This window comes from Ascidiella aspersa, chromosome 6 (assembly GCF_963924565.1).
Source record: "Ascidiella aspersa chromosome 6, kaAscAspe10.2, whole genome shotgun sequence".
Classification (NCBI taxonomy): domain Eukaryota; kingdom Metazoa; phylum Chordata; class Ascidiacea; order Phlebobranchia; family Ascidiidae; genus Ascidiella; species Ascidiella aspersa.
In genome coordinates this window covers 24,409,086-24,435,319 of record NC_139452.1, presented here as the reverse complement: position 1 = coordinate 24,435,319, position 26,234 = coordinate 24,409,086, and the positions used below count along the sequence as shown (strand labels likewise).

General features: G+C 38.7%; 1 protein-coding gene across 1 annotated transcript in view; it reads left to right on the top strand.

The window, feature by feature from the left end:
- The first annotated feature begins 7,504 nt into the window (after positions 1-7,504).
- The window catches only part of LOC146140939 (uncharacterized), a 52,463-nt gene continuing 33,733 nt past the window's right edge, over positions 7,505-26,234 (top strand). Inside the window, exons 1-3 of the mRNA XM_083392921.1 lie at positions 7,505-7,581; positions 10,774-11,537; positions 22,122-22,203. Coding sequence (XP_083249047.1) covers positions 7,560-7,581; positions 10,774-11,537; positions 22,122-22,203 — 868 coding nt within the window. The 5' untranslated portion in view covers positions 7,505-7,559. The remainder of the gene's footprint in view (positions 7,582-10,773; positions 11,538-22,121; positions 22,204-26,234) is intronic.

Below are 26,234 nucleotides of genomic sequence, written 5' to 3'. Positions count from 1 at the left end.
AAAGTAGCGCAACGTCTTCTGCTCCTAAAACTAGCTATTTTATACACGATTTAGCAGAATATCTTTGTGAAGAAATATGGTTACCGGTCAGATTTTAACTAAAGATTGGATAAATTTAGCACTTTAGTATATTGTAATAATTGAAAGTCTAACGATGTGCAATCGGTATTTTTGTGATGCAGATCGTAACAGGTGTTCGTGAATTGGCTAAATCATATTCTGGTCACCCTGATTATGACGTAATAAAGCAGACGAGAAGTCCAGCGCTCGCAAACAGCAACCAAGGGATTAGAGAAGCCAAGTCCGAAGTACAATCTCAAGAAACTCCGGTTTTTGGTAAGTAGACATTTTGAATGTTATAGTTTATCACAGAATATTTTCTTCTGTGATTTAAAATTTGCTGAAAGTTCTTTTTAAATTTACTTTGGTTTTGGTTGAGTGACGTATAGGGCTATTAACCAAATTGCGCTTCATTTTGATTTGGGTATACCGCCGATATAATTTGCTTAGGCGCCGGACTGATGTGTGCAAAGCGTTGTTAGACGCTCTGGATCAAAATGTTATGGAGTTTGACTAAGTTACGCGCGCAATTAGTGTCCAAAATTGATTCCTGTAGCACAGTTTAAGTTCACCAGAATGGTTCAAATTCTTTTCTCATTTACCACGTAGGCACGAGGCAATGAATCCCCAAAACTGAATTATTAATTATGCGAAAATGCTGTTTTTTTATTTGTTTGTTAAGTTTTGCCCATTTTATTGGAAACTGTTTTAGCCTAAAGGGCAAAGAAGCTATAAGAAAGTAACACTATGCTAAATGGTTTATCTCAGTCATAATGCGCCACAACGCAAAATCTGTTATCTAAGAGCGGTCGCATTATTTGTGTTATAGTTTTCATTTTTGCACTGCTGGAAAAAACGGCCTGGAATTTTTAAAGTTCGGCGCCCAATATCGTATGATTACGTTAATGCAATTATTTTTGCTGTGCTTATAGTCAAAATCAAGGTATTCTGCATGCCTGAAAGACTTAAGTCAGGGCGATTACAATTAGTGGAGAATTACAACACGTAAATTCAATCAAATTTGGTGTAATTCCATTTTAGTTCGTTGTTGGTTGATTTGCTAATTTTTTGTTTTACTTAATTAACATTCAGTTAGCTGCTTGGCAGGTTGTTTCAAATCCGCAGTCCATTCATATTCCACCCATTCCATTTCCAAAAAAGCCCGCAGAAGTTTCATCGGGGGCGTGTCTTTAAGTTCCGACATACCAAGAAACGAAATCGCGCAAGATGTTCCCGCAATGGCGCGACCAAATATTTGTTCAAAAGCGCGTCCCATTGAGCAAAATACGCAGCGCGGTCGTAAACCTTCTCCCGCAAATTCCGGTAAACAACGTCCATTCTGTGCGTCACTGCTAATTTCGCCTCGTAGCATTCCTATCATGCAAGGGTTTGCGTTGTTCGGATTTTACGTCGCACCGTGGTTTTATTGCTTTCTTAAAGGCTGCGCATGCCCCACACCAGTTGCCAAACTTTTTTGCCTTACATCACCCCAAGAATTAATTAATAGTTTGTGGCACCCTACTAGCATTTTTGCTTGCTTAACTGCTTCACTGTAAGGTTAGAAAAAGGTTTGCAGCGGGGTTAGTCACCTTGAAACAAGAAACAAGCTTAAAAACGTGCCGTTTGTATTTTTTTTCATTGGTGTCGCTTATAAAATTCTTTATCTGCTTGCCACCTGTACCAAAGTTTGCTTTGGAAAACAAAAGCGTTCGTGCAAAATTAGCCGCAAGAGAGTGGTTCAAGGAACAAATTGTAAATTTTATCCGTCCGAAGCCGCTTTTAAATTTGTTTAATTAAACAAAGACATTACTCGTGCCGCCAGCGCTCGAATTTCTCGTAAAATACGTATAGGTCAGTTCGTCCTTCTTCAAATATTCTCCGACATTTGGCCACACTTTATGATCGTCCTGTTCGTATGCAAGTCTCTGTTGGGCAAATATCGACGTTCATTAGGCCGAACAGTCAATATTACGTGCCGATCTTTTGGGAAATTATTCGCGTTGGTCGCCGATGTGATTTAAACCAGTGTTCTGGCAATCTCGGGGTTTAAAATTCTCGGCGGTACATCCACAAATATATACTCAAAACAACGTTAAACACAAGGTCTCTTATTAATTTTATCCAACGCAGCCGATAACGAATGATTTGTTGATGCACATATGCAAAATTTGACATATTGAATTACCTTATGATCTAATTTTAGGATTTTAAAGTTGTAATGTAAAACAATCCGCTTAAAATCCTTTGACTTATCCCTCACGATGGTTGATCAGGGAGCATTAAAGGCTTCCAAATGACATTGAGAAATTGAAACTCACTCGAACATTGTATTTTGCACTTAATGTTCGAATAATCTTTTGGGACGCCAACCATGAAAAATTTGTGCACAACAACCAATATAAAAAAAATACAATAAAACGTTGCTATTAAGTCCGGCGAACTGCGTAAATTCATTCCCGGCCGCTGCTGGTGTGTTATTTTCTGTATATGACAAATCATTTGTCATCGGGAGTATAGATAAAATAAAGGGAAAGCAGAGATCCAACTTAATCAACTTTTCTGGACGGTTTGTTTGTCACAGTGCAATATTACGTTTGTACAGATGTGGACATATCTGCTGTGGCGGTCCAAAGATAACAAACAATATGCTTTCTGAATCATTTTGTAGGACGCGCCTAATTGAAAACCAGGGGTCACAAAATGTAATTAGTTCGAACCAGGGTGTGGTCCAGTTTCGGCCCGTTAGTTGTTTAAATATGGGCTTTATGGAGATAAAATAAGTCCATATGCTGTAGGCAATTTTAACTTTTTTTCTATAAATTTTACCTTGAACGGCAGTTTCATAAACCTTACTATGATTTATAAAAAATACTTTTTGGTGGCCCTAATCAAAGTTTACAACAAGCTCAATTGACTTCTAAAGCGCTCTTTCTTTGCAAACAAATTCGTTATGTCAGTTCTGAGAGGGAGTTATATATTTCGTTAAACGTCGAAACTAAGCATCTTTTGAAAACAGTGACTTTAGGTTAAGACATTGACTTAAGTTATTACAACACTGGCAAAAGCACTGTCTCACGCTTGAACTTAACTTTTTGTCTTGTTCAGCCTTTTCCGAGTTACAATTTAAATAAAACGTGTACGGTGTCGAACTACATTTTCAAAGTTTAACGAAAAAAACCTAAAAAATGTCGCCCGCACCAGCGCGCAGCAAATTACGGACAACGAATTTCTGCGGCTTTAATTTGGAGTGGTTTATTTTCGCCGGCGAACCATTTCTGCTCCTCGGCCACCTCTCTGCGCGTTCCTCGTGACCGCACGGCCTAAAAAATTCTTGAAATGCGAACCTTTTGTTTTGCCGTCGTTTGGGTCAAAGCTTTAAAGCAAGACAGTCGGACGGGACTCGATGGAATCGGTTTGTTTTGCTGGTGTCGGACTCGGACTCGGGACTCGAGTAAGACTACGAAAAACTACCCGAGTCCTGAGTCGGACGTGCGCATGCGCAGTACCAAATTTCGAAACTAAAACGGCAGCAAAACTGTTAATTGTAGAAGTGTAATAGCGGATAGTGGAGTAAAACATCGAAATCAAAATTTAAACTCCTATCGTTTGATGTCGGCATTGTTTGACCGAAACGTCACACGTTGAAAAACACGCCGCCAGCTGTATTCTTTGTAGCTATACATGCATGGCCGCCCGTCATTCAAACTTCGCCACAAAAAGCGTCAATTTACAAACATCGCTTTGTGCTGCGGCAAACAAATAATCCGCCGTCTTTATTGTCTATTTGCTTAGGCGTGTCTTTCAAGACCTTCGCCGCTCTTCGTTTACTATTTGCCCATTGTTCGTCGCAACACAATACTTTTATGTTTACGGCGCTTGTTCTTGTTATTATTCTATAATATTGAGATTTATTCCGCAGTGGGGGTTGTTTACCATTCTTGTTTGCAGATTATTCGTTGTTTGCAAAAGTGCGCTTTTGTACAAAGAATGTGTTCGCTTGTTTTTGTTGTTTAGCCCAGTTATGTCATTCCACGTGCTCTTAGCATACGAGGTCCCTCTTTTGCATACCGTCAGCATTAGGGGTGTCTGATACTTGATATTTGAACCCGAAACCCGATACTTCAAACAAATACCAATGACGTCATAATCATACTCAAATAAACACAAGAGTTTAAATTAAAACGTTTAAGGTTAATTTTTCTCCGGTTATTAGGTCCAAATTTTTGGTAGTTTTAAGAAATTGAATTACCATCAGTTGTTAACTTAGTAATTTTTGGGAATATACCTTTTTTTAGAAGCAATTGCTGCATTGGGTGAAACATCATGGCCAAAAAACCTATGTTAATTTAGTATCGGTGCTGCGCCGAAACCACCCTAGTATTGTGCGAGTGCCGATACTGCCAAGTCCATTAAATCCCCAAACACTGTTTTTGTTTTAAGTTTTTTTACAAAATTTTCACATTTTTGTTACGTTTTTCTCATTTCAATGGAAACTTTTTTAACCTAGGGGTGTAAAAATAAATTTTAAAAGGCGAAATGGTTGGGTCAGGCAACACCTGTTATCTAAGAGATCAGATTTCTAATCTGATTTTTTAATCTAATAAGCAATTTTGCACTGCCTATAAAAAATAACGCTCTGCAATTTTAAAAGTTCGGCGCCTATAGACCTGGTCATAGGATCATAGGTCGATATATACGTCATCACAAAGTCGATTCGGTCAAGTTTAATGAACGGTACCCGCCTCTGTGGCGCAATTTTTCACGCGTTATAGGGCGCTGCGTGAAAAACGGCGATACACACGCGATGCAACGGCAGCAGTAGTGCTAGCAAACGTTAGAACACGATTTCGCCTTCATTTTCCCCACTTTAAGATCTATGCGCGATTTCTTTAATTTTCCAAATGTGACCCACTCACAACAATTGTTGATCTTAGGCAAAAAACACCGACATATCTACCCTGCAATGTAACTTTTGGAGATTGTAATAATCCACCTTGGGTGGAAATTTGTAAAAAATGGTGTTTTTAAATTCCACCATCATGTGAAAAAAGGTGGAAATAAAACTCCTAAGCGTGAAGTTTTCCACCAACACCAATAGCATGAGATTTGTAGCGTGGAAATCTCCACCTTGTGATTCTCAAAACGTGGTGAAGGTCACCCCACTTAAATTCTTATGTAAGTCTGTCTTTTATCTAAATTGTAACTCCAGTCCCCTATCCGCCACATGATATGCTACTTTAATATTGAGAGATTTAAAAATGGATAATATCGTATCAGGCCAATATCCGATTCCAAATGGTAGTATCGCTACTCGTGCGATACTAGGGTGTTGTCGGTGCCGATCTAACGCAGCTATTCTGTTTTAAAAGGTAAATTTGTCAAAAAAACAGTATGTTAACAACTGGAGGTAAGTTGTATCAACAGGTAACTAAACTTCTTAATGTTAAAAAAAAATCTTGGCGTAACCACTAAATAAATATTACCCTTAATGCATCAATTTTTTCTATTTTGTTTTCTGAGCATAGTTGTAGCGTCGTTTGGTATCGAATCCGATCGCGATACTTCATAAATATCGGGAATCGGTATCGGAATAAACTGTCAAGTATCGGACATCCCTAGCTTCAAATAAGCTCAGCCTTTCAACATTTTAACTCGTTCCCTATATTTTTCATCCTTCGCAAGCTGTGGCGTCGCAATTTTTCACGGCGCCGCAGTCTTTCACGCCCCCCCAAACGACGGGCACTCGACTCTACGAAAGCGCTCTCGTGAAAAGTTGCGCCAGCCGCCGTCGCCGACGCCCCATTGTTGTTGCGCCTTTTGTGGTAACATCATATTCGAAACAAGGCCGAAGCACAAAGCTCTTCAGCGGCTGCCGCGATAAGCTTTATCTCCCGTTTTAAACGTTCCCTTGTAAGCCTTTAGTGCTGGACAAGCTGCGTACACCTTTAGCGCTCGCTGTTTCAGCTTTCGTATTGCTAAAAGTGCTACTAGTTTTGCAGAGCAACCTTTTTGCCTCGTGGATAGCTTTAGAGTTTTTTGATAGAAGTTGCTTGCTGAGGAATTTAAGTCACCTTGGGCTTTATAGGTTAAGGCGATTGCTTTTTATAGCGTACGTAGCTGCATTGCATAGCAACGCCATGCGACCTAGTGAAGTTGCGTGTATTATTTAAGCTAACATATTCCTGACAGTGTGCTTTAAGATATGACCAAGTTAAAACCCGCGCAGATTTTCTGAAAAAATTGTTTTAAATGCACATTTGAACATAAAACAACTTTTTTTCGAAACTGGCCCCGATGTAACACCCATGCGACCTAGTGAATTGCGTGTACTATTTTGGCCGACCTATCTCTGACAGTGTGCTTTAAGATATTTAACAATGTTAAAATCCGCCTAGATTTCCTGCACAAACGGTTTTAAATGCAGATTTATGTATAAAAAAACGTGTTTTTTTTTCGAAACTGGCCCAATGTAACATAGCGTTCAGGTTTCAGTTATTTTTTAAAATATTTTTAACCCTCTCCGTCAGGAAATAGCTGAAAATCCCAGTCCTAACTTTGTGCGTTGACTCGTTGCCATCTAAATACACAGAACGCGTCGGACGGTGTTAAGTGATTGTTTCGTCACTTTTGCCGGCTACGTCCCACTGAACAGAGTTGTTTTTTTCCGAGGGTCAAATGGAAATTATCCAAACTTTCGTTCCCCTCCATTATTGGACGCAACCTATTTGCGAAATAGCGGATCGATGGTTAGAGAAGTCGATTTTAAATAAAGTAGCGTTGTAATGACTTGGGTCAATGACCACTTATGTCACTGAAGTCTTTTGACAAAATAACTGTACGTGACTGAATTCTTTTGGACAATTGGCTTGTCTAGGGCTTAATTCATTTAGGTAAATGGCTTTCATTGATTTGAGTTAATTGGAAATAGTTTTCGTGACAAAAATCGGTTTTACCTCATTTTTTAGACGTAAGAATGCTTGCGGTTTAAAATTTGTCATTTGTTGAAAATGACTTGATTCTGATTTAAGTTAAAATGCAAATGACTTGACTGGAACTTAAAAAACTAATATGACGTTTTTCCACACTGCAATACATTTAGGCATTGCCTTTACTCTATTGCTATCACGGTTTTCTGATTGAACCGACCAATAAAAAATGGTGAATTCCAATCCGTAAGCAAAATGACTTGATTTAAGTCATTTAGTCAAATTAATTGATCTAGGCTCAACTGATTTGGGAAAGTAACTTTTAAAACTAAATATTATTTGTATCAATTGTCATTTTCCGAAGTTTTACACATAGTTCAGTTTTCCGTCTTCATGTTTAAACTGATTCAAGGTGAATGCGTAGTGTTTTCACCATTATTGTGACTTTGATTTACGTCAAAAGCGTAACTCTAATGCACCATATAATGTTAACATTACTTGTGTTACGTTATAGTGGATTTTTATTAAACTGCCTGCATTCGAACTTAATCGGCAAAACAAAACCTCTCAATCATGGCTTCTGAAGTCGGGCGAAGTAAGTTGAAAGAGCATTCTGTGCCTTGTTATTGTTAACGCTTTACACACATTTATTCCTCCAGCAAATTTTGTAACGTGACGTTTTTAGTTCTTCGTTCTGTTATCTTGACAAGGGCAATCGAACAACGGCCTTATGAAAAGGTCAAATCGATTGCAGAAGCTAATAGTTTAATTCCTACCCAGAAATAGAAAGGCGGACATATGTTTAGCAGATCTCGCCTATTAAACACAGTTGTAATGCTTAAAAAGTCGCCAACAGAACACCAAAAAATATTAAACTTTATTTTATTTTGGTTTGATTTTGTTGCGAAAGTTAGACCAGTAAGAAACTCTAAAATGAAGACGAGAACACAAATTAAACAAACAACAACATATTTTCTGTTTGATTATATACTGTTGCTGCCAGGCAATGTTTCAATTGTAAAATTGTTCAAAAATTTTATAAAGTACCAACGTTTCGTCAACCTTTTCGGGCTATCTTCTTCAGGGCAATTTAAGTGCAACTATATGCGAAACGTGGTCTAAACGTTGGTACTTTATTACAATTTTGCCGGAAGAACAATTTTACAATTTATATTTTTATTTCCCAAAACGTTGTTGATCTTGATAAGCAAATGCAATTCTCATAAACTGCTCAAGTGTTGCAGCACTATACGACGACATGTAGCTTCGTTTCGAGACAACATACTCAGACGACGTCATGTTTCTTTTATTAGGCTTTGCATTGTGAAAAAAACGGGCAGTCTCATAATAGGGCTTATAATGATACTAAGCCAGTCCGTCAGGCCGGTTCTCTCGTTTCGCTCGGCGCGATACACAAATGGTACGGACTCGGCGGCCGTAAGCTGATAGCTTGCTCGTCGCCGAATCGAAAACCTTTCGGAAACGAACCCTTCGACCTTTTTAAAGAGCCTAAAAGGTCCAGCGAACGGGTCCCGGTTTCGACTGGGAAACGTTGCAGGCGAAAACAGCCGACCGTGCAAAACTTTGGTGGCCGCTTGTAGAAATGCCGGCCCTCGCTTTTGATTTGTGTTAGGTGACTTATTTAAAATAGTGCCTTTTATAACGGGAACACACAATAAGACCTACAAGGCAACAATACATAAAGCAGAATAATCTATAATACCATAGCATTAAGACCAACCACATAATAAAGCCAGGAACGTAGTAATATCCACGACAGAATAAGTATTATCAAAATCGTCTGAATATAACATAAACCCGCACGAATAAGTTCCAAATTCATCGGAATAAGGTAATGATAGGGGTTTGGAATTGGGTTGGGGTTAAAATTAGTAGGTGAGTGAGTGATGTACTTGGGGGTGGGCTTTGGGGTGAGGTAAAAAGTTGTATAGGTCTGTCTATAGACATTTAGGTGTTATTCCGACGGATTTGTGACTTATTCCGATTTAGGCGTTACTATTAGGTATATTAGTCCCACTTTGGTCTTATCCCGAACTGTGTTTTATTCTCACATTGATGTTGTTCTTATTTCGGTATTATGTCCAATACTTTACATTTTAATCCTATACCGTTATCCAATGTTCAAAAAGTTCCTCGATCCGATCCGATACCAATGACGTCATAACTATGCTAAAAAAAGCAAACTACTTATATTGAAAACGTTTAAGGATAATTTTTATTGGCGTAGTAGGTGAAATTTTTGTGTAGTTAGAAATTTATTTGCCATCAGTTGTGAAATTTTATTTACCACCATTTTTTGATGAATATACCTTAAAGCAGGGGTTCTTAAACTGGGTTCCATGGACCCCTTGGGGGTCCGTGAACTAATTTCAGGGGGTCCATGAAGGCCAAATTGAAATTTTAGTGTACGTTTAAAAAGTAATCAAATTAAAAAAAAGAGTTTAATTAAAAATAAAACGTTTTACCACTGAATGTTAGACTCCTTTTTACTTAAACCATCAGCATTTTTCTGACAGGCTATTTGATTGTGACGTCAATTTATGAGATCATTTTTAATAATATCTTGCCTACAGGGGTCCACGTGAAGCAAAAAATAATTTTAGGGGTCCGCGGTGAAAAAAGTTTAAGAACCCCTACCTTAAAGGTAGCAATTACTGGGCGTGGCTAAAGTAACTATATTTATTTACTATCGGATCGGCACCGATGCCACCCAAGTATCGGCTCCGATCCTATATTATCAGACACCCCTATCAACAACGCAGACTGCTTAAAATGCTTCTTTTAACCCGTTTCACCCGCTCAAAAAGCGCTGCCTTAGCAAGGTGCCGTGTTGATCACGGGCTCGAGTTATCGCTGACAAGTGATTCTTTCAGACCAACGTGAAGCCGTTTCTTTGTTTTGCCAACGCACTTCACACCTGGTTCTGTTGTTTCGAGAACCTGGTTTGTTTCGCTGTACCCCCACCCCTCTCTGCTATATGTATATGTGCTACACGCGCCAAGTTGTCCGCTTTTAACTCGTATCCGCCGACATTTGTTGATGTCAACATTTTTGCGGCTGTGAAAGTGCCCCTTTCGTTCACCTGTTTCCACACAACTATTTCCCATTTGATGTTTTGTCTTTTTTGCGTTAAATCGTCCAACTATTACCTCGTAGTACTAAAACAGCTTTAGAGATAAACCTGAGAGCCAATACGCGCCCCAATTTTACAATTTTTTATTAAAGAGTTAAATGTCGAGTAATTTTCCGTGAGTTAAAAGCATTATTTCTGTAAATTGTTGAGTATTTTGTGTTACTCATCTTAAAAAATGTCAATAAATATTCTATTGTTTTAACAATACATTTGCAAAATGGCACTTTTTTATTAAAATCGTGGTAATAATTTAAACTGGACCATTTACTTTATTTGACCAAGGCAATTTACTGTAATTTTTAACATATTCGTGGTTTAGTCATTACATAGTGTCCGACATACATGTTGTTCGATTCCACCCACGGTCTTATTATTTAAAATCATCATTCATGCTTAACACCTCAATTTAAAAGTATTCAAGAATGTTTTCTATTAACGTTTAATTTTTGGGGTATTTGACTGAAAATACAAAAGGTATCAAAATAATTTTGCTGGATACGTGGACTTTTTTATTTTGTGACTGACCCCAATCTATTTTCCACGGGAAAAGCAAGACAATGACGACAAATGATTGAATAACCGACTCTTAATTGAAAACTAAACTTATTTTTTATCCGCACTTTTTTTCTCCAGAATCCCACCCGGGCAGCTCAAAAGGCGGAGGACCATCTGGAAAATCTTCCGGATTTTCGCCTTTCCGCTCCTCCAAGCTCCCGACATCCGCTCCCAAGGATCCGGAAACCTCCCCAACATCCAAAGAAGACCCCAAAGCGTCGCTAGGGAAACGCCGCTTCTCGAAGCGCTTCCGTCGCAAGTCTTCCTCCAAGCAGATCGCATCCATCGAGTCCACTTCCGCCCAGCCGGATTATCCTCCGCAAAGTCCGAGGGTCCCCGGTTCGAATCCCGCCGCTTCCGTCTCCCCGCGCTCGGAAAGCGAGGCCTCGTCTTCGTCGGAAGCGTTCAGCCCTCGTTCGACATCTAGCGTCGAGTCGCCGGGTCGCAAAACATCCGCTAGGGTTCTCATCAAGTCGATTTTGGGCAAGAAGTTCTTTTCGCCTTCCCCGTCCAAGCAAAAGTCGTCGACGAACAGTAAAAGTCCCGGCGCGAGTTTAACGACGCCAGACACCGCTTCCACGTCACAGCATACGTCACAAACCCGATATACGTCATTCAACGAAAACAACAGCAACAGTTCTTTACCTGAAGCGACTAAAAAGCCGAAAACTTCGTCACAAGCCATGGCCGAGGTTTTGGCGAGATCGCGCCAGTCGGCTCGTTCCGCTTCGTCAGCTTCGGTGTTCTTACGTCACAATAAGGCGGCGGCAATGCAGAACGATGACGTCACTTCTGAGCCCGTCGATTACGAGTCGAAGAGCATGGACGAACTTCAAACCCTGGTGAGACAATTGATTTAAAATGCGTTGGTTTTTAGTACGTAAAATTGTCTTTATGACTTGTAAATTGTAAAAAAGAAGATTACAATTAACACACGTTAAAACCCTTAACTTAAGGTAGCAAAACATAATTTATTTTGCGCAAAATTCTTTTAACCGGTATTTTTTATTGCTAGATTCAAGTTGTAGTTTAAGAGTAAAAAATACGAAAAAACACCTTAATATTGGAGTTGATTTCCATTCTTTTGTAAGACAACTTGGTTTGCTCTATGAGCGTTTTTTAATATTCGTCACGCACTCACTTGATTTATATTAAACGGCCAAACCTATTTTGCACCCTCCGTTTCCAAACAATGGGCCGCATTTTGCACCTTATCAACTATAGCTGGAAATTGCGTTACCTCTTCAGTATCCCAATAATTCGAACTTGTTTCTAAAAGTTAAAATGCTGCCTTATTGCATCGCTTCAGAGACGAAAAAACATGAAAATATGAAAAACGAAAAATACATGAAAATGGCCTTGTAACATATCACGAATACTAATGCATGATAAATAACCTTGGCTTTTATGTGTAGCGTGCACTCAAATTTTGGCTGGCTTCTGCAAAAGCCAAAAAGGCGACTGTAAAGTGGCAATTTTTCACTTCAAAGACCAAACACCGTCTAGCGCGCGTCTAAAAGTCTTGCTCGTAAAAAGGCAAGACTGGCCTCTAAAAAATCTCTTTTAAAATCGTAAAACGCTCTATGGCGCGGTGGAGCTTTTTTGTAAGCGAGATTGACGAATTGCCGAATAGACGCGTTCCACCTTTACGAGCACCTTTGAAAGAGTGAACGAAGATTGTGGGCGGCGAATTCATTTTAACACTTCCGAACTGCTGTGTTTAAATTCTTGTTTTGCCGTATTTTTTTATGGTTTAGCTGTGTTGGGTTAAAGCGAAATGACCAAACCAAAGCTGGATTTGTTCTTTTGGCCGCAGTAAATTTCCCTAATGATTGATCGTTAAACACAGTTAGCTTTTTAATTTTTTTCGATCTGAAATGTTTCAGAGCATAATGGTTGGAGGTTGTAGTAAGACGCATAGTAAGATTATCAAAGCTCATATCAAAGTAGGTATCATTTTGAACGAATAAGCCTTTATTTGTTTTCAACGTTGAAACGAAACTTGAAAACGAGACAAACAAGGTTGAAACAACACACATCAACTGTTAACAATGTTGGCAAAATAGAGTTAGCTCCACCAAGCAACATATCAATAAGATAGAAATTGCTCTTCTCGTATCAACGTAGTTATCATGTTTTAACTTCGTTTACACCAGAAGAGCGATTTATATCTAATGTTGGGAAATTGTTTCTGACATACTTTCTAAAACTACCCAAGCAGGCAAGCAACTGTATTAATAGGCTTCCACTTGAGCAAGACTTCGATTCTGAATACGTTTATCACCTTAAAAAAAACAGACAATTCGGTTGAGAAACCCCGGGTTAGAGAATTGCGAACTGTTTTATTGTTGTTTCTGTTTTTGGAGCCGTTGACGTTTCGACAGTTTTCTGGAACTGTCATATTCGTCAGGTTGCGCCACAAAGACGCTTTTGCAGTTCATCGCGTTTTTTCGGTCCACTCCGTCTGACTAGAATCTTTGTGGCGCCGTTTGTTTTTAAGAGCAGTTTCTTCTTTCACTCAGCTTGAACTTAACCAGAATTGCGAAACGCACGAAATTGTGTTGAAAGTAGGGCGATTGTTTTTTTTTTTATCATGTGACGGCTTCGTAGAACTGTTTTATAGGTGCATAAGTTGCCGCTTTAAAATTGACCAAAACTCTCCAGAATAGAAAAATCAACAAACTAGCTAAATGTGGTAAGAATATCAACGCCCGTATACAGAATTAGGTATACATCATGTTGAAAATGAATATAGATTTATTCAAAAGGTTACAAATGCTACCAACTTCTCTATTTACTTTGATATTCTTATTACAACCTCCAACCATTAAGCTCCGAAGTATGTCAAATGTGTTGTTGCTTGTTATTTTACATGCGGCGGTTTAGTAGAACCTTTTTTGTGTGTTGTTTCTGCTTTTACGTTAAACTAAAACTGCTCATGGTCGAAAGTGCACGAAAATGTCTTAAAAAGGGTGACTTTCTTTTTTTGAGTCAGTAGTTTTAGGAGAACCATTTTTTGTGCGTCGTTTACCGATGCAAAACCTGCAACAAGGGCCAAAAAATGCACGAACCTTGAAAAAATTGAAAACCCGCGTTTGCCGGTGCATTTGCTGTATTTCAAACCCATTCGCGTGGCCACAAGGTCGTGGGAACCAGCTGTCCTTCCGCTTCCTGGTCCAACTACTTCCGGGTTCGCGCGTGGGAATAAATAGAGATAAGGCTTTCTATGATGCCGGAAGGCTATCTAGACCATTTCTTAAAAGAAAATGTTTTTTTAAGTTTTCTTTACGCTTCTAGAACGGACTGTGTGCTTCTGAGATATATGAACAGATTTTCAATCATTGGTTCTACACATTTCGAACAGTTCCATGTATATTAAGCTTAAATTGTTGCGTAACTATTAGGACAGTGGTTTTTAACTTTTTCACCCTGCAGCCCTTTCTTTTGCTTCCTTTTAATACGTAAGGAATTTTATAATAACGCAAATTAAAAAATGTCATGTTACAGTTAACATTCGAATAAATACTCGTACAAACTACTTGCTGTACACAAGCTGTCAAAGTATTTAGTTTCGTTAAAACTTATGGCAAGGCAGTGAATTTGAAAGATGTTGCGCACAGTCTTTTTCCTTCCGTGTGCACCTTATAAATTGAAACCACTACATAGTTGATAAAATAATAATATTAATAATATTTGTATTGTTTATATTGGGATATAAGCTTGTTCCGACACTGCTATTTGTTGATCTTTTTATCAATATCGTAAGATCAAACAGAACCACAAAGAGTATAAAAAAAAACTAAAACAACTTTATGCAGTTGGCAGTTGCTCTTTTTGAATGAACTTGTTTTAGATCTTTTTTTACACCCTTTGTAGTTCTGTTTCTATCACCACATTTAGTGGTTTATCCTTTCAGCTAAACCGAATGTATGGTTTTCTCACACGCGATTCCTTTTTTATAAATTCCACTTTCTTTTTGCGGCCCCTCGCGTGCCCTGCTACTACTTCCTCAATTGCCGTCCACCAATGCACAAAAGATCGTGAGAAAATAGCAAATCGTGACGTCACCGCCTTGCCAACACGTGCAACTTTTTTCTGAATGGCTTTATTTCTTTAGAGTGGTACAGTGTAAGTTATGCGGGCGGTCGCTTTCGATGAAAATAACCGTATTTGCTTCATGGATTATGTATAGATGGTTTTGGATTGTTTTAAATAGCTAACGGTCTGGGTATTTGATCGTTGATTTCATGAGCTTGTTTTTAAGGTTTTTTTAAGTTACAGTTGAAGAATTAGATTAATTAACTGCCGGCTTTGTATATTGTTGATCTGCAGGTCGTATTGTGTGTACTTGCTGCTACCACCTTAATCGGTTACATTTCGATTAGCGCATATCGCCTTATAAGGAGATGCCAAAGACGGTTCAGCACCGCGCTGGAAATTTCGCGAATTTTTTTTTCACTTGCTCTAAAGAGATGGACCACCACTTTGTTACTTGGACATGTCCGACTGCCTTAAGGCAGGATAAACGCTACCTGTCAGTATGCGAATCAAATTTGGGCCATTTTCAAGTAGTTGAGCTTGGCACAGCTTTCGCATATACAGTAGTCTTGCTGCAATATGGTTAAGATTTACTAGGAAGACAACGTGTTATCAAGGGTACATCTGTTTTACTAAACCACCAATTCAACACAACTTAGATGTCGCTAAAATGGCAAAAATCAGCGGGCAAAAAAAATAAAACGCACTATTCAACAAGAATGTTAAATAAGAAAAACGCACTAATAAAAGACTTATGCACGAATTAGGATTGCAAAGGGCATCGACTTGACGACTTTAAAGTGCTATAAAACATGAATACTCAAGCATGCGAAAACCCTTTGAATACATTGGTAAAGCAGCCTTCCACGAATCCTTTGAAGGGCCTCGATGTTCTATTTGGAGCAACGCGACGGCTAAAGTTCTAGCGTTTGGCAGGTCTTTAAAAGCGCCTTTTTTCCTTGGACGCAAACTTCGAATTACAAGCGGATTTGGCGAGATATGATAAAACAACACTAAGGTCGATCTGCGCATCTCACTCAAGGCTGCTCGCAATGGCCGCAGGCATTTTGTGAGCGAGATTGCTCGTCCTGTGGTAGCTAGCACCAGTCATTACAGGCTGCCTTTGCACTTGCAGCGCAAAAAGGCTTGGTAACGCTTTGCAGAGATGGGCGAATTGCTTTCCCGTTGATTGCAGTCTTAGGCTCGAAGGAGGTCGCATTTTAGTGGCTTATAAATAGTATCTAGCTCGGTCTGTCGTATCTTGCCCTGGCATTGCGAACCCACTTATCTCCTTATCTGCTGAGACGAAAAGCGATACCTGTGCGAGAAAGTCTCAGGTGCACGCCGCATGCCGTTTTCCCAGGCTAAGAGCTGGCGCATTGAGTTCTCCGAGTTTGTAAAAGTCAGAGGTTTATGTATTAAGTCAGGCAAGGTTTTGAAATCTGTCAAACATATTTCAGCAATTTGAAAAGATAAACCGATTTTTGATTACTTTTGGCTGCATATGAATTAAATGGTTTAAAAAAATCTGATGGAAATTATTGTTCTAATGCGTTTTTTGTAGTTTAAGTGTTAAATTTCTAGGTTAAGCTTAACTTTAGCTTCCCGATAAAAAATAAGTTTAGAGTAGATTTATGTTTTACTATTAAAAAGTAATCATAAGTAAAAAGTAACTAAAATCATTCCCAGTTCTGTTTTGCTCAACCTTGCCGTTTATAAGTTTTTTATGTGATTGTAGTAAAAGTGAGCTTATTTTAAATAATTCGAAAGAGCGGGCAACTTCAGTGAACAAAAATAGTCCATATTTTTTTTTTTTTTTTTTTTAAACTGTCAAAAGAAATTTTAAGTCATTTTTCCTGATGCGCGTAAATGCGTATATTTGGTCACGGACTGCGTCGACTGCAATTATTACGTCACAGAAAGTTTCCTCCGAACGTGGGCACGCATAGGGCGCCCGGGCCCATTTCCGGTTGGCATGTGGCCCGCTCGCGTCTGTGACGTAACAAACGATCGTTAACGACGCGTGACGCGGATTGGCAATCGTGTGCGGCGATTAATCTGAATTTCGACAGTTCGTTGAGATACAGGCAAAGGGCAAACTACGCGTTTGAAATCTAGAGTCTTGATCAACTTGTCTTCCCAAGTATTCAGTGGCCGCACTGTGTTAGTAGGATTGCTGTTTATTGTACGACTGGCTGCGTGATACACTTGTGTCTGTACGTTGTAATACGCTACGTTGCAGTACGCTATAATGCGGTACACTGGTGATGTACGTTATAATGCGCTACGTTGTAGTACGCTACGTTGCGTTGCGTACGACGTGCGATGCATTCTTGCGTCGAGTTTATTGTGAGTTCGTACCTTGGAAAACACTAAAGAAATCGCATATATTTTACTCTGGCGGTTCTTAACTGTGTGTCGCGGCGCCGTGTGTGCCTGAGAAATTTCCAAGGGTGCTGTGTGTTTTTTGTAATCTTCCAAAAAAGTTTTCGAATCGCAAATAGATACTCGGACAAACGTGCGAAACTTAAATGTGCACCATTTGTTAGATAACGACTACCTTATACCGTACCGTGGGTTTAGGTTAAGTTTTAAAATAAAGGGTTTGTAGAAAGTGTTCCGAGATTTTTTTTCAATTTTTTGCTAAAAAAGTTTATGAAGCACTGCTTCTGAGATTTTCAAACATGCCACGATTTTTTTAAAAAAAATTATTTTTACATAGATATTCACGTACAATACTTATTAAAAAGTCACTGTGTTATCCGTTAAAACATAAAGGTAACAAACTTGTGTGTTAATGTTTCTGGTGAAGGCTAAGTAATTTCAAAAGATTGGACTATTTTGTTTCCAACCAAAAATATTGAAGTCGAAATACTGTGATTTTTTTCGATAAATTTGATCAAAATGACATGTCTCCTCTTACATAAAAATTCCTCGGAAATTGCTGCTTACAAATACCATACAAGCATAAGGAGTATCTTTGCCACAGCTTGGCTCGAGTATATTAATTAGCAACGTGGTTTTAAGTGTGTCTTTGCATCGACATGTCGCCCAAGCCTGCTGTAATTGCACAGCGACGGATTGAAAGGTCTCCAAGATAGCTGGAAGCGTTGTATTGGAAGGTGTATTATGCGTAAAGCTGCTTCACCTCAGGCGTTGTACGATATTCGGAGCTTGGAGATTAATGTCTTCGTGAGGAATTTTTGGCTTTGCTGAATAAAGTTGTTGTTTGTCGCTGCAATAAGCTTCGCAGTTTACTTAGCTTACTGAAATTGCGCTTTAGTGGAACGTATAGTTCACTTCTGGACCAAATCGCATTACAGCTGTAAAGGTTAAAACGTCGACAAGCTATATGGTAACTCTATTAAAAAGGCAAAAACCGTTATCGAATACGTTTTTTTCGGATCTATAGTACATGTTTTTTTTTTTTCAATTCCAGCTACACTTACTCTTGTTATAGTCGAAAATGTGTTTGTTCAATTTTTTTAAGATAAAAATAAAAAAAAATACTTCTTAGCCCATTTTTTCGCTAAATTAAAAAAAGTAGCCTTGCCGTCAATAATTAAAGCTATGCTCAATTGTATTAAAAACTGCCAAAAAAATGATTACGCGGGTTTTGGCTTAGAACCTAAAATATAATAAAAATAAAGTACTTTTTGCGCTCGGAGATATTATACCGCAATGCCATTGCCAAAAAATGTCCCAAATTACGTCACTTCCAATCAATCTCTAGCGGACAACATTCAGCTCCTGGTTTTTAAAGCGCTTTCGCAGCGAACCAGCCAACAAGCAGACCAACGCATTACGCCTGCTTGAGTTTCGGCGATATTTGAGACGCTAAGGTGATGGAGGAGACGCCAACGATTTTACTTACTTGAACGCAACAACACGGCTGAAACTTTCAACGGGCCAAACACCTGAAACAACCGGCTCCATTTTCACGGCCTTTATTATGTGCCCCCCCAAATAAGTTTTTTTTTCTTTCAACACATGCTGTTTTTGTCCGAAATTTCTTTCCCAATTGTTGCCATCTTTCTGCTAGTTTTGTCCGATAATTATTAATATCGAATCGTGGCCGATACTTGTAAACCAACATGTAGTATCGATACTTATCCGATACTTTTGGATTTGCCAAATTAACTTGTGCACTTAAGCCTCGCCAATGATCCAACATGGAGTATTTTCTAGCTGGAAGTAATTTTCTTAAATGTGTTACTTTCGAAGTGGACGATAATTATAGGCTTTATACCGCGGAAGTAAACATTTAGCCCTCATAACCTGGAAAACATTACGTCTGCACGTTCAATTTGATTTATTTGGCCTATTGGACCATGGTAATGACGTCCTTCGTTGCCAGATATAACGGTCGAAGTTTTTTTTTAGATTTGTGAATAAAAATACAATATCGTATCGGACACCGAGTAACTACCACAAAATGCTACACGGTTTGGCCACCTCCATTGTAAACTGGCCAACAAATCAAGAAAAACGCAAAGGCTTCGGGCGTCCGTTTCAGCAACCTATAGAAAGTAGCCTCAGTAATCTTCTCGTGGGCCGCGAGAAACCTTCAGCAGCATACCTGACTTGTCAGCGTGACCGACCCCGCGTTTCCCGTATATGCAGTGTTACGCCACGCCAGCACGCCCAGCACCTATGGCACCACAGAACCATCACCTATCGCTTTCCGGTTTCGTCTGTCTGAAAAGCTGCAGCCAGCGCGCATAACTTGTTTAGCTGTCGAACTGATGCGACTGTGCGCGTTTGTGCATGTAGCAGTGTTGTAATGACTTGAGTTAATTACTTGACGTAAGTCTTTTTGGCAAATTACTTAGGTTGAAATGAAGTGTTTTCATCAAGCATTTTTTTCCAAAACTTCAACTAAAGTTCTTTAACAAATGACTTGACTGGGTCTTAGGTCTTTTTAAAATGACTTGTTTACAGCACTGGTATGTATTGTATAACTTGCATGCCGCCAAATACCAGGCATGGCGCGGTCGTTTGACGTGGGTGCCGTGATTTTGGCAAAGAACTTTTGTAGGAGTTGATCTTAAATTGTGTTAGGTTTTTTGTTTTAGTGTTAGTTAATTAAAACATCACGGTTGTTCGCCAAGCATTTTTTGTCTGAAAAGTAAAAAAAAAACGACTAAAACTACAAATGGGGCGTTGTGGAGGTGGCAAAATCGAGTTAACATGTTACAAATGAAAAAAATCAATGTTATTATTTTTTATATTTGTAATATAATCAAGAAAAATCATCACGATGATAAATAGTTTTAGAATTTATTAGAAACGGTGATCAGTTAAAAAGTATTTTTTCTTTGTTTGTCGAAAGAGTTAAAACTTTTTACCCGTGTTGTTTTCCTCATGGTGCAACAATAACGCAGGAATGTGTTTGCCTTTCCTAGCTGTACGTAAGCTAATCTCTGTATACTTTATTAACCTCCGCATAAAACAAGTTTAAAGCGACCGACGCAATCACGATTTTTGACGGGCTACAGCTGAAGGGCCGGAAAGACTGCTAGATCGTGCGCACGAGATTACCATCGCTCATAAATCTCAATAAAACGGCTTAAAACGCATTCGAGATCGCCACAAACGGACATTAGGGCTTAATGAGAGTTGCCCGTACACTGTACTGTGTCTCAGTTAAAGTTTCGCGTTGTGTCTAGGCTGATTTTGCAGGCGCTAGTTTGGAAATGCACTCTAGGTTGAAAAAAAGTTATATGTATTAAAGGGTCCAATAACACGCAGAGCATATGTATATTTTTACGGACACTGTTTTTCGTTATATATGTCCAACTGGTTAGCAAGTACAATGCATGTGTTTCAGTTAAGGGTGTGCTGGATAAAAATGGTCGGTCCCTGATTTGTAAGCTGATAAAATATATTAGTCGGGAGAATATTTTCCTAATGAATTTTATTAATAACAAATATTTTTACGGCCTGTGTACAATAAGTCTTGCTAGTATAGAGTACCGAACTAAATGTTAGAGTAATTAGTGTTAAAAGTGGTGTGTGGTATCGCAAAAGCCTAAATGTTTCGCTGACTTTAAACACGATGCAGCGCAACATTGAAATTGATGCTTTTCAAATTTAATTAAACATACATTGGTGGCGAGTAAATAGATGACAAATACCATGCCACTCAAAATCGCAGTATGCAAATGTTAACTTTAGCAGCAATGTCTTACATCAGTTGATTTCGAATTATTGTTTTCGGGACCTGCTTTAGATTTGATGACTCGGAACTAATCGAGCAATTTTGATCGGTGTCAGCCCCTGTTATCTTTCGTGACTCACGCGCGATATTTCCTGAGTGGTTGTTTGCTTGCTTGTTGCAATTGCACATTTTCATAGCTACTTCGGCTCGTTGAATGAGATTTCAGTAGGTGATATAGTTATGGAACTATAGACTCACTTGGTAAACGTAGGTGGTAAAGTTTTCTGCATCAATTGCTTAATTGCTGATTTTTAAGTCGTATTTAATGTATCGGACAAGCTTGGTACGCGAGCAAACGGTTGCTTTGTTATTTTGCCTTGAAAAACCTTGCAAACAACTTGTTTGTCGTTTTTATGTTTCTATGTAATTTCTATCTTGAAAGTTGAGTACCCCAAAAAACTAGTAGGTTAACAGCTGACTGTAATTAAACTTTTTACACTAAAAGCAAATTTCGACCTTTTAATCTGGTTAAAGTTGTCTTTCAACGTTAACGTAATACGTCAATCTATTTTGTTTGTATAAAAACACTAATGACGTCATTGGTGTCGGATCGCATCGCGATAGTTTTTCCCAAAAAATATCGGGTATCGGTATCGGTTTAAAGTGTCAAGTATCGGACATCCCTCTACCCACAGTCCAAGACGGGACGTTTGTATTTACTTGGGCGTCCGGTCTTAGCTAATACAATATTCAGTTGGCTTTCGAACGCTCTGTATGTCTATATGCAGAGGCGGTCGCACAATAGACGGCACTGTTTGGGGACACGCTTCGCTTTGTGTTATGCCTGCTGCAAAACTTTACGACGTTACTTAAAGTTTCTGTGCTGCAATGCTTTCACTCAATTCACGAAGCTGTGTTAAACAGTTTTTAAAGTATTTAATACCACTTTTGCACGGCTAGCTAGGCTAATGCTCCTCATATATGTACGTAACGTAAAAAAACGTGATTTTGTTGGGAGTTTGGTTTTTTAAGTATGCCAGCAACGTTAAATTCAACTTTAGTTTTGTTTGCTTTACAATTATGATTCAAATTTTTGGAAAACTGCCCAATGCTTTAAAAATGAATCGTGTCATTACGCAATGATGTAATACCTAACTTAAATATATGTTTTTTGTTTGTTTCCCTTTTTTAATTAAAAAACTTACCTTGGACTGATTTGTGCTGCTAGTTGGACGCCTGCGACGACTTTGAGGAAAGGGCCAAGATCAGAAAAGTGATCCGGAGCGCCAAGAGAAGCAAAGAAGAAAAAGGTAGGCTCTCTCGCATTTTTTCTTGTTTTTCGCTCGGCTGTTTGAACCGAACAAGAGGTCATTATATAGACGAGATAATTGCTTCGAAGATAATAAAGGCTCCTTAACGCGCAAGACAAACTCGGTTGGCGCCGCACTAATTGCGTTCACGTGCTACCACGACAAAGTGCAGTGGTCTATTTTGCGTATAGGAGCTGCATTTTTGTGCCAGACGTTTTCTGCCCGCCTTTCGAATGACTAGGGAGTATTTTTGCTGCCTCCCAAAGTGACAGACTGGGTCAATTTTTCACAGCAGACGTGTAAAATGAGATTAAGGCGATGCGAGAGTTTTGACAGTAAAAAACAGAAAAAGTTGTTGCAGTTTTGTGAATAAGTAATCTTAAATGACTTTATTTCCAGTTAAGTCATTTGCAAAGTTATTTAAGTCACAGTCAAGTCATTTGCAACAAATAGTTTATCAAGTCATCAGTTGCGCAAGTCAATTTTAAGTTACAGCATTTATTACCAAAAAATAATGGAATAAATTGATTAAAAAAAACGCGTTTTATTCTTACCAATATTACGCATAGCAAACACCCACCCGTAAAGAAATCGCAAGTTAAGATCTACTTAAATTATACAGAAATAGATTCAATTTAAGCACTTTAATATAAGTGAAGTCAGTATTTAAAACCGGTAACTTAGGTTCACATAAGTCAAGTCACTAACTTAAGACAATACAACACTGAGTTTCTGCCCTCAAGCGTTTATTGACTCTTATGTCAGGAAAATACAGAAATTGCGCATCAAACTAGCAATTCACTTCGCTCGCTCTCAATGCGTTTCACACCAGTGGTTGGGCATTCTACACGGGGGTGTCATTTCCATTACCACTTTAAAGCGACACACTCGATTTATCAAATTTGCTCTTGGCAGGGATACCAATAGGTCGTATTTTATTCTGATACCGATACCGTGTATTTTGGGCAATAAGCACTGCTGCCATGAAAACCGATTAGATCATTACCAGTGTTGTAAACAAGTCGTTTTAAAATGACTTCAGTACCAGTCAGGTTATTTGAAAGAAAAAACTAAAGTCCAAGTCAAGTCTTTAGCAAAAATAAATCCCAGTCAAAGTCATCGGTTGCCACTTATTTAATCCCAAGATTGACAAAATGATTTAGGACTACGTCAAGTCATTTGTCCAAAAGAATTGTTTTTTTGGTCAAAATACTGATCGGCGATATCTTATTGTAGGCAAAATTTTCCCATAATGCCATTTTAGGCAGAAATCCTTGTGTTACATTGCTTTTGGTTTTGTTTTTTAAAAGAACCCCAATAAACCCTAGTACAGGGGCAATATGAAACCCAAAATACACGGGTATCGTCTGGAATCCGATAATATTGGACACCCCATACCTACTTCGTGCCTTATTCCTAACCCGTTAGTGGCTCGTGTAGCCATTTCGCAAACAGCCCATTCCACCAACCCTACATTTGTGTCTGGCATGTTATACGACCACTTGCCTTCGTTCAGGCAGCTTCTATATGATCACCGGAAAACCGAAGTTTCACTCCATTCAGTTCAGGAAATAGACTAGTTGTTGTATGTATGGCGTCTTTCAGTTTGCATTGCTTTGAAATATACCCACTTTCTTCTAGGCCAGTTTCGTGACGTATGTTGTCGTTTTAAAAGTGTTTTTTTTTGGAGTCTTGATGTGTACATGTGTTTTAGACAGGCACACAGCATTGTTTTTAACATGATAAAAAATGTGTATTTATGGCAAACTAATCCGTCATTTTGACTGTTTACCGAAATTCTGAACTGCACATGGTGTAACCCTTAAAAATAATTTGCATTAGTGGATTAGGTGTTAAGAATCAAGCAGAAGTTTAAAAATTCGTTGAGACCCTGGATAAAGCACTGTTTGATGTAGAGTGTGGAATTGATTAAACAGGCAAAAAATTTGATGCAAAAAATGCACATTTATAGCATGGATTTGTCAGTTGGATTATTATTTACATTGTTGCTGCAATTATAAGAAAAAAGAAAATACCTATATTAAAAGATAATTGGTATGAGGTGATAATGTGCCAAGAATCAGGCAAAAGTGTAAAAATTCCTTGAATCACGCTGGACAGACAATACACAACGCTATTATATACAGCGAGAAATTCGCGATCCGACTGGCATGCCAGGCCTCGCCAAAGCCCTGTTGTTTCGACACGCCAAATTTGCCAACAATAACTATACACCATCTTCCATCTAACTTCACGCCAGCCCGCGCCTCCAAAGTTAATCTCTGCACACTTCTTTGGAAATTGACGAGGGACGGTTTGATCGCGAGTATTTAAGATTATAAACATTGAGTTCTAGCTAGCCAGTGTTGGAATGACTTAAGTCAATGACTTGAATTAAGTGCACTAAACTATCTGATTTCAAACGACTTGACTTTTGGACCAATGACTTGACTTAACTCAAGTCTTGTGGAAAAATGACTTGACTTGACTTAAGTCTTTTGAACAAACGACTTGAGTTGAAATGAAGAAGTGTTTTTGTTAGGTTTTATTTTTTCTAAAGTTACAATTAAATTAAACTTAATAGGCGATGTGTCGTGTTTGAAGTCCGTTTTGCGACACTTTAAGTGCAGGGAATTTGAGTAGGACTCACTGAACCACAGCTTTAGCGTTACCCTTTGTGGTTCGGACGGCTTACAAAAATGCAGTTAGTCCTTTTGGCTACGGAAAGTTAATAAAAGAGGTTTACCTTAATCATGATAAAGTTGTGTCTGTTCAGAACCAACAAATTGTATTCAAGGGCTAATTTTTAAAAAAGCTCTGAAATTTCTCGTGCTTTAGGTCTTCTCAAGAACAATATTACTAAATTTCCTAAAATCCCGTTTTTTTCGGAACGTTGTGCAATTTTTTCAACGTATACCTCCCCACATTGTTTGCAGAATTGATAGTTAACCATAGGAGCATTGCAAGTCATACTTGTCTAACCCCATTAAAACAATTACCTTGAATTTGGTTCGCGAATGATATAGGTGCCTCGGAGTAAAACACCATTGAGTGCTTTTATCGTGTGGCCAAGTTTCAACAAACCTATCGCGATTTTGCGCTGTTGACCCTTGGCAAAGCTGCTGGCTTTGAAGATAGTCGGCCTTCGCCTGTTTGCCGCGGAATTAGGGCGTGTTCGATTTCTGTTTGTCATTCGGCCGCTCAAGGTATAACAGCGCCAAGCGTTTATTGACACCAACAACGTGTGCGTTCTGCGCTGAATATGGACGGAACCAATACGATGCAAACCGTTATAGGGCTCGTTGTTCAGTTTCCTTCTTTCAACTGGTTCTGGTTAATCGTGACAAGGCGAATTATCGTATAGAGCAGGGATGTCCAACATTTTATTATAGTGGGCCGCATTGACACTTGAAATAATTTAATGGGCCGCAGAACCTATTACGTTTCAAGATTAAGTATTGCTCTTTAGAGTTATAACGGGCCTTTAGAGTTATATATATATTTTTACCCATACTATACTATTAGTGCGCCCCTACAAGCTGACTGGTACATTTTAATTAGGCTAATGTTGAAGGTTTAAAATACTATACTTGGAGTGAAAAAGACCGCACAAAAATTTCAGACGGGCCGCAATGTGGCCCGCGGGCCGCCGGTTGGACATCCCTGGGTTAGAGAATGGCAATGATGTAAGCAAGACATTAATGACTTAAGTCCCAGTGAAGTCATTTTTGAAATAACTTAGGTTCCAGTTAGGTTCTTTCTCAATTAACTTAAGTGACAGTCAAGTCATTTTTAAAGCAAGTCAATTCCAAGTCAAGTCCTTGTCATAAAAATTAAACGTTCAGCTATTCAAATTGTTAAACTCGTCGATTACGAGCAGTAACTTAAAAACAAGAGGAACGCAACGTATAGCAAGGAAATTGTTTTCGTGCAAAAAAACGCTTGAAAGAAGCACTTAAGTCAAGTTTAAGTCATTTGTCCAAAAGACTTCAGTCAAATCAAGTCATTTTGCCCAAAAGACTAAGTCATTT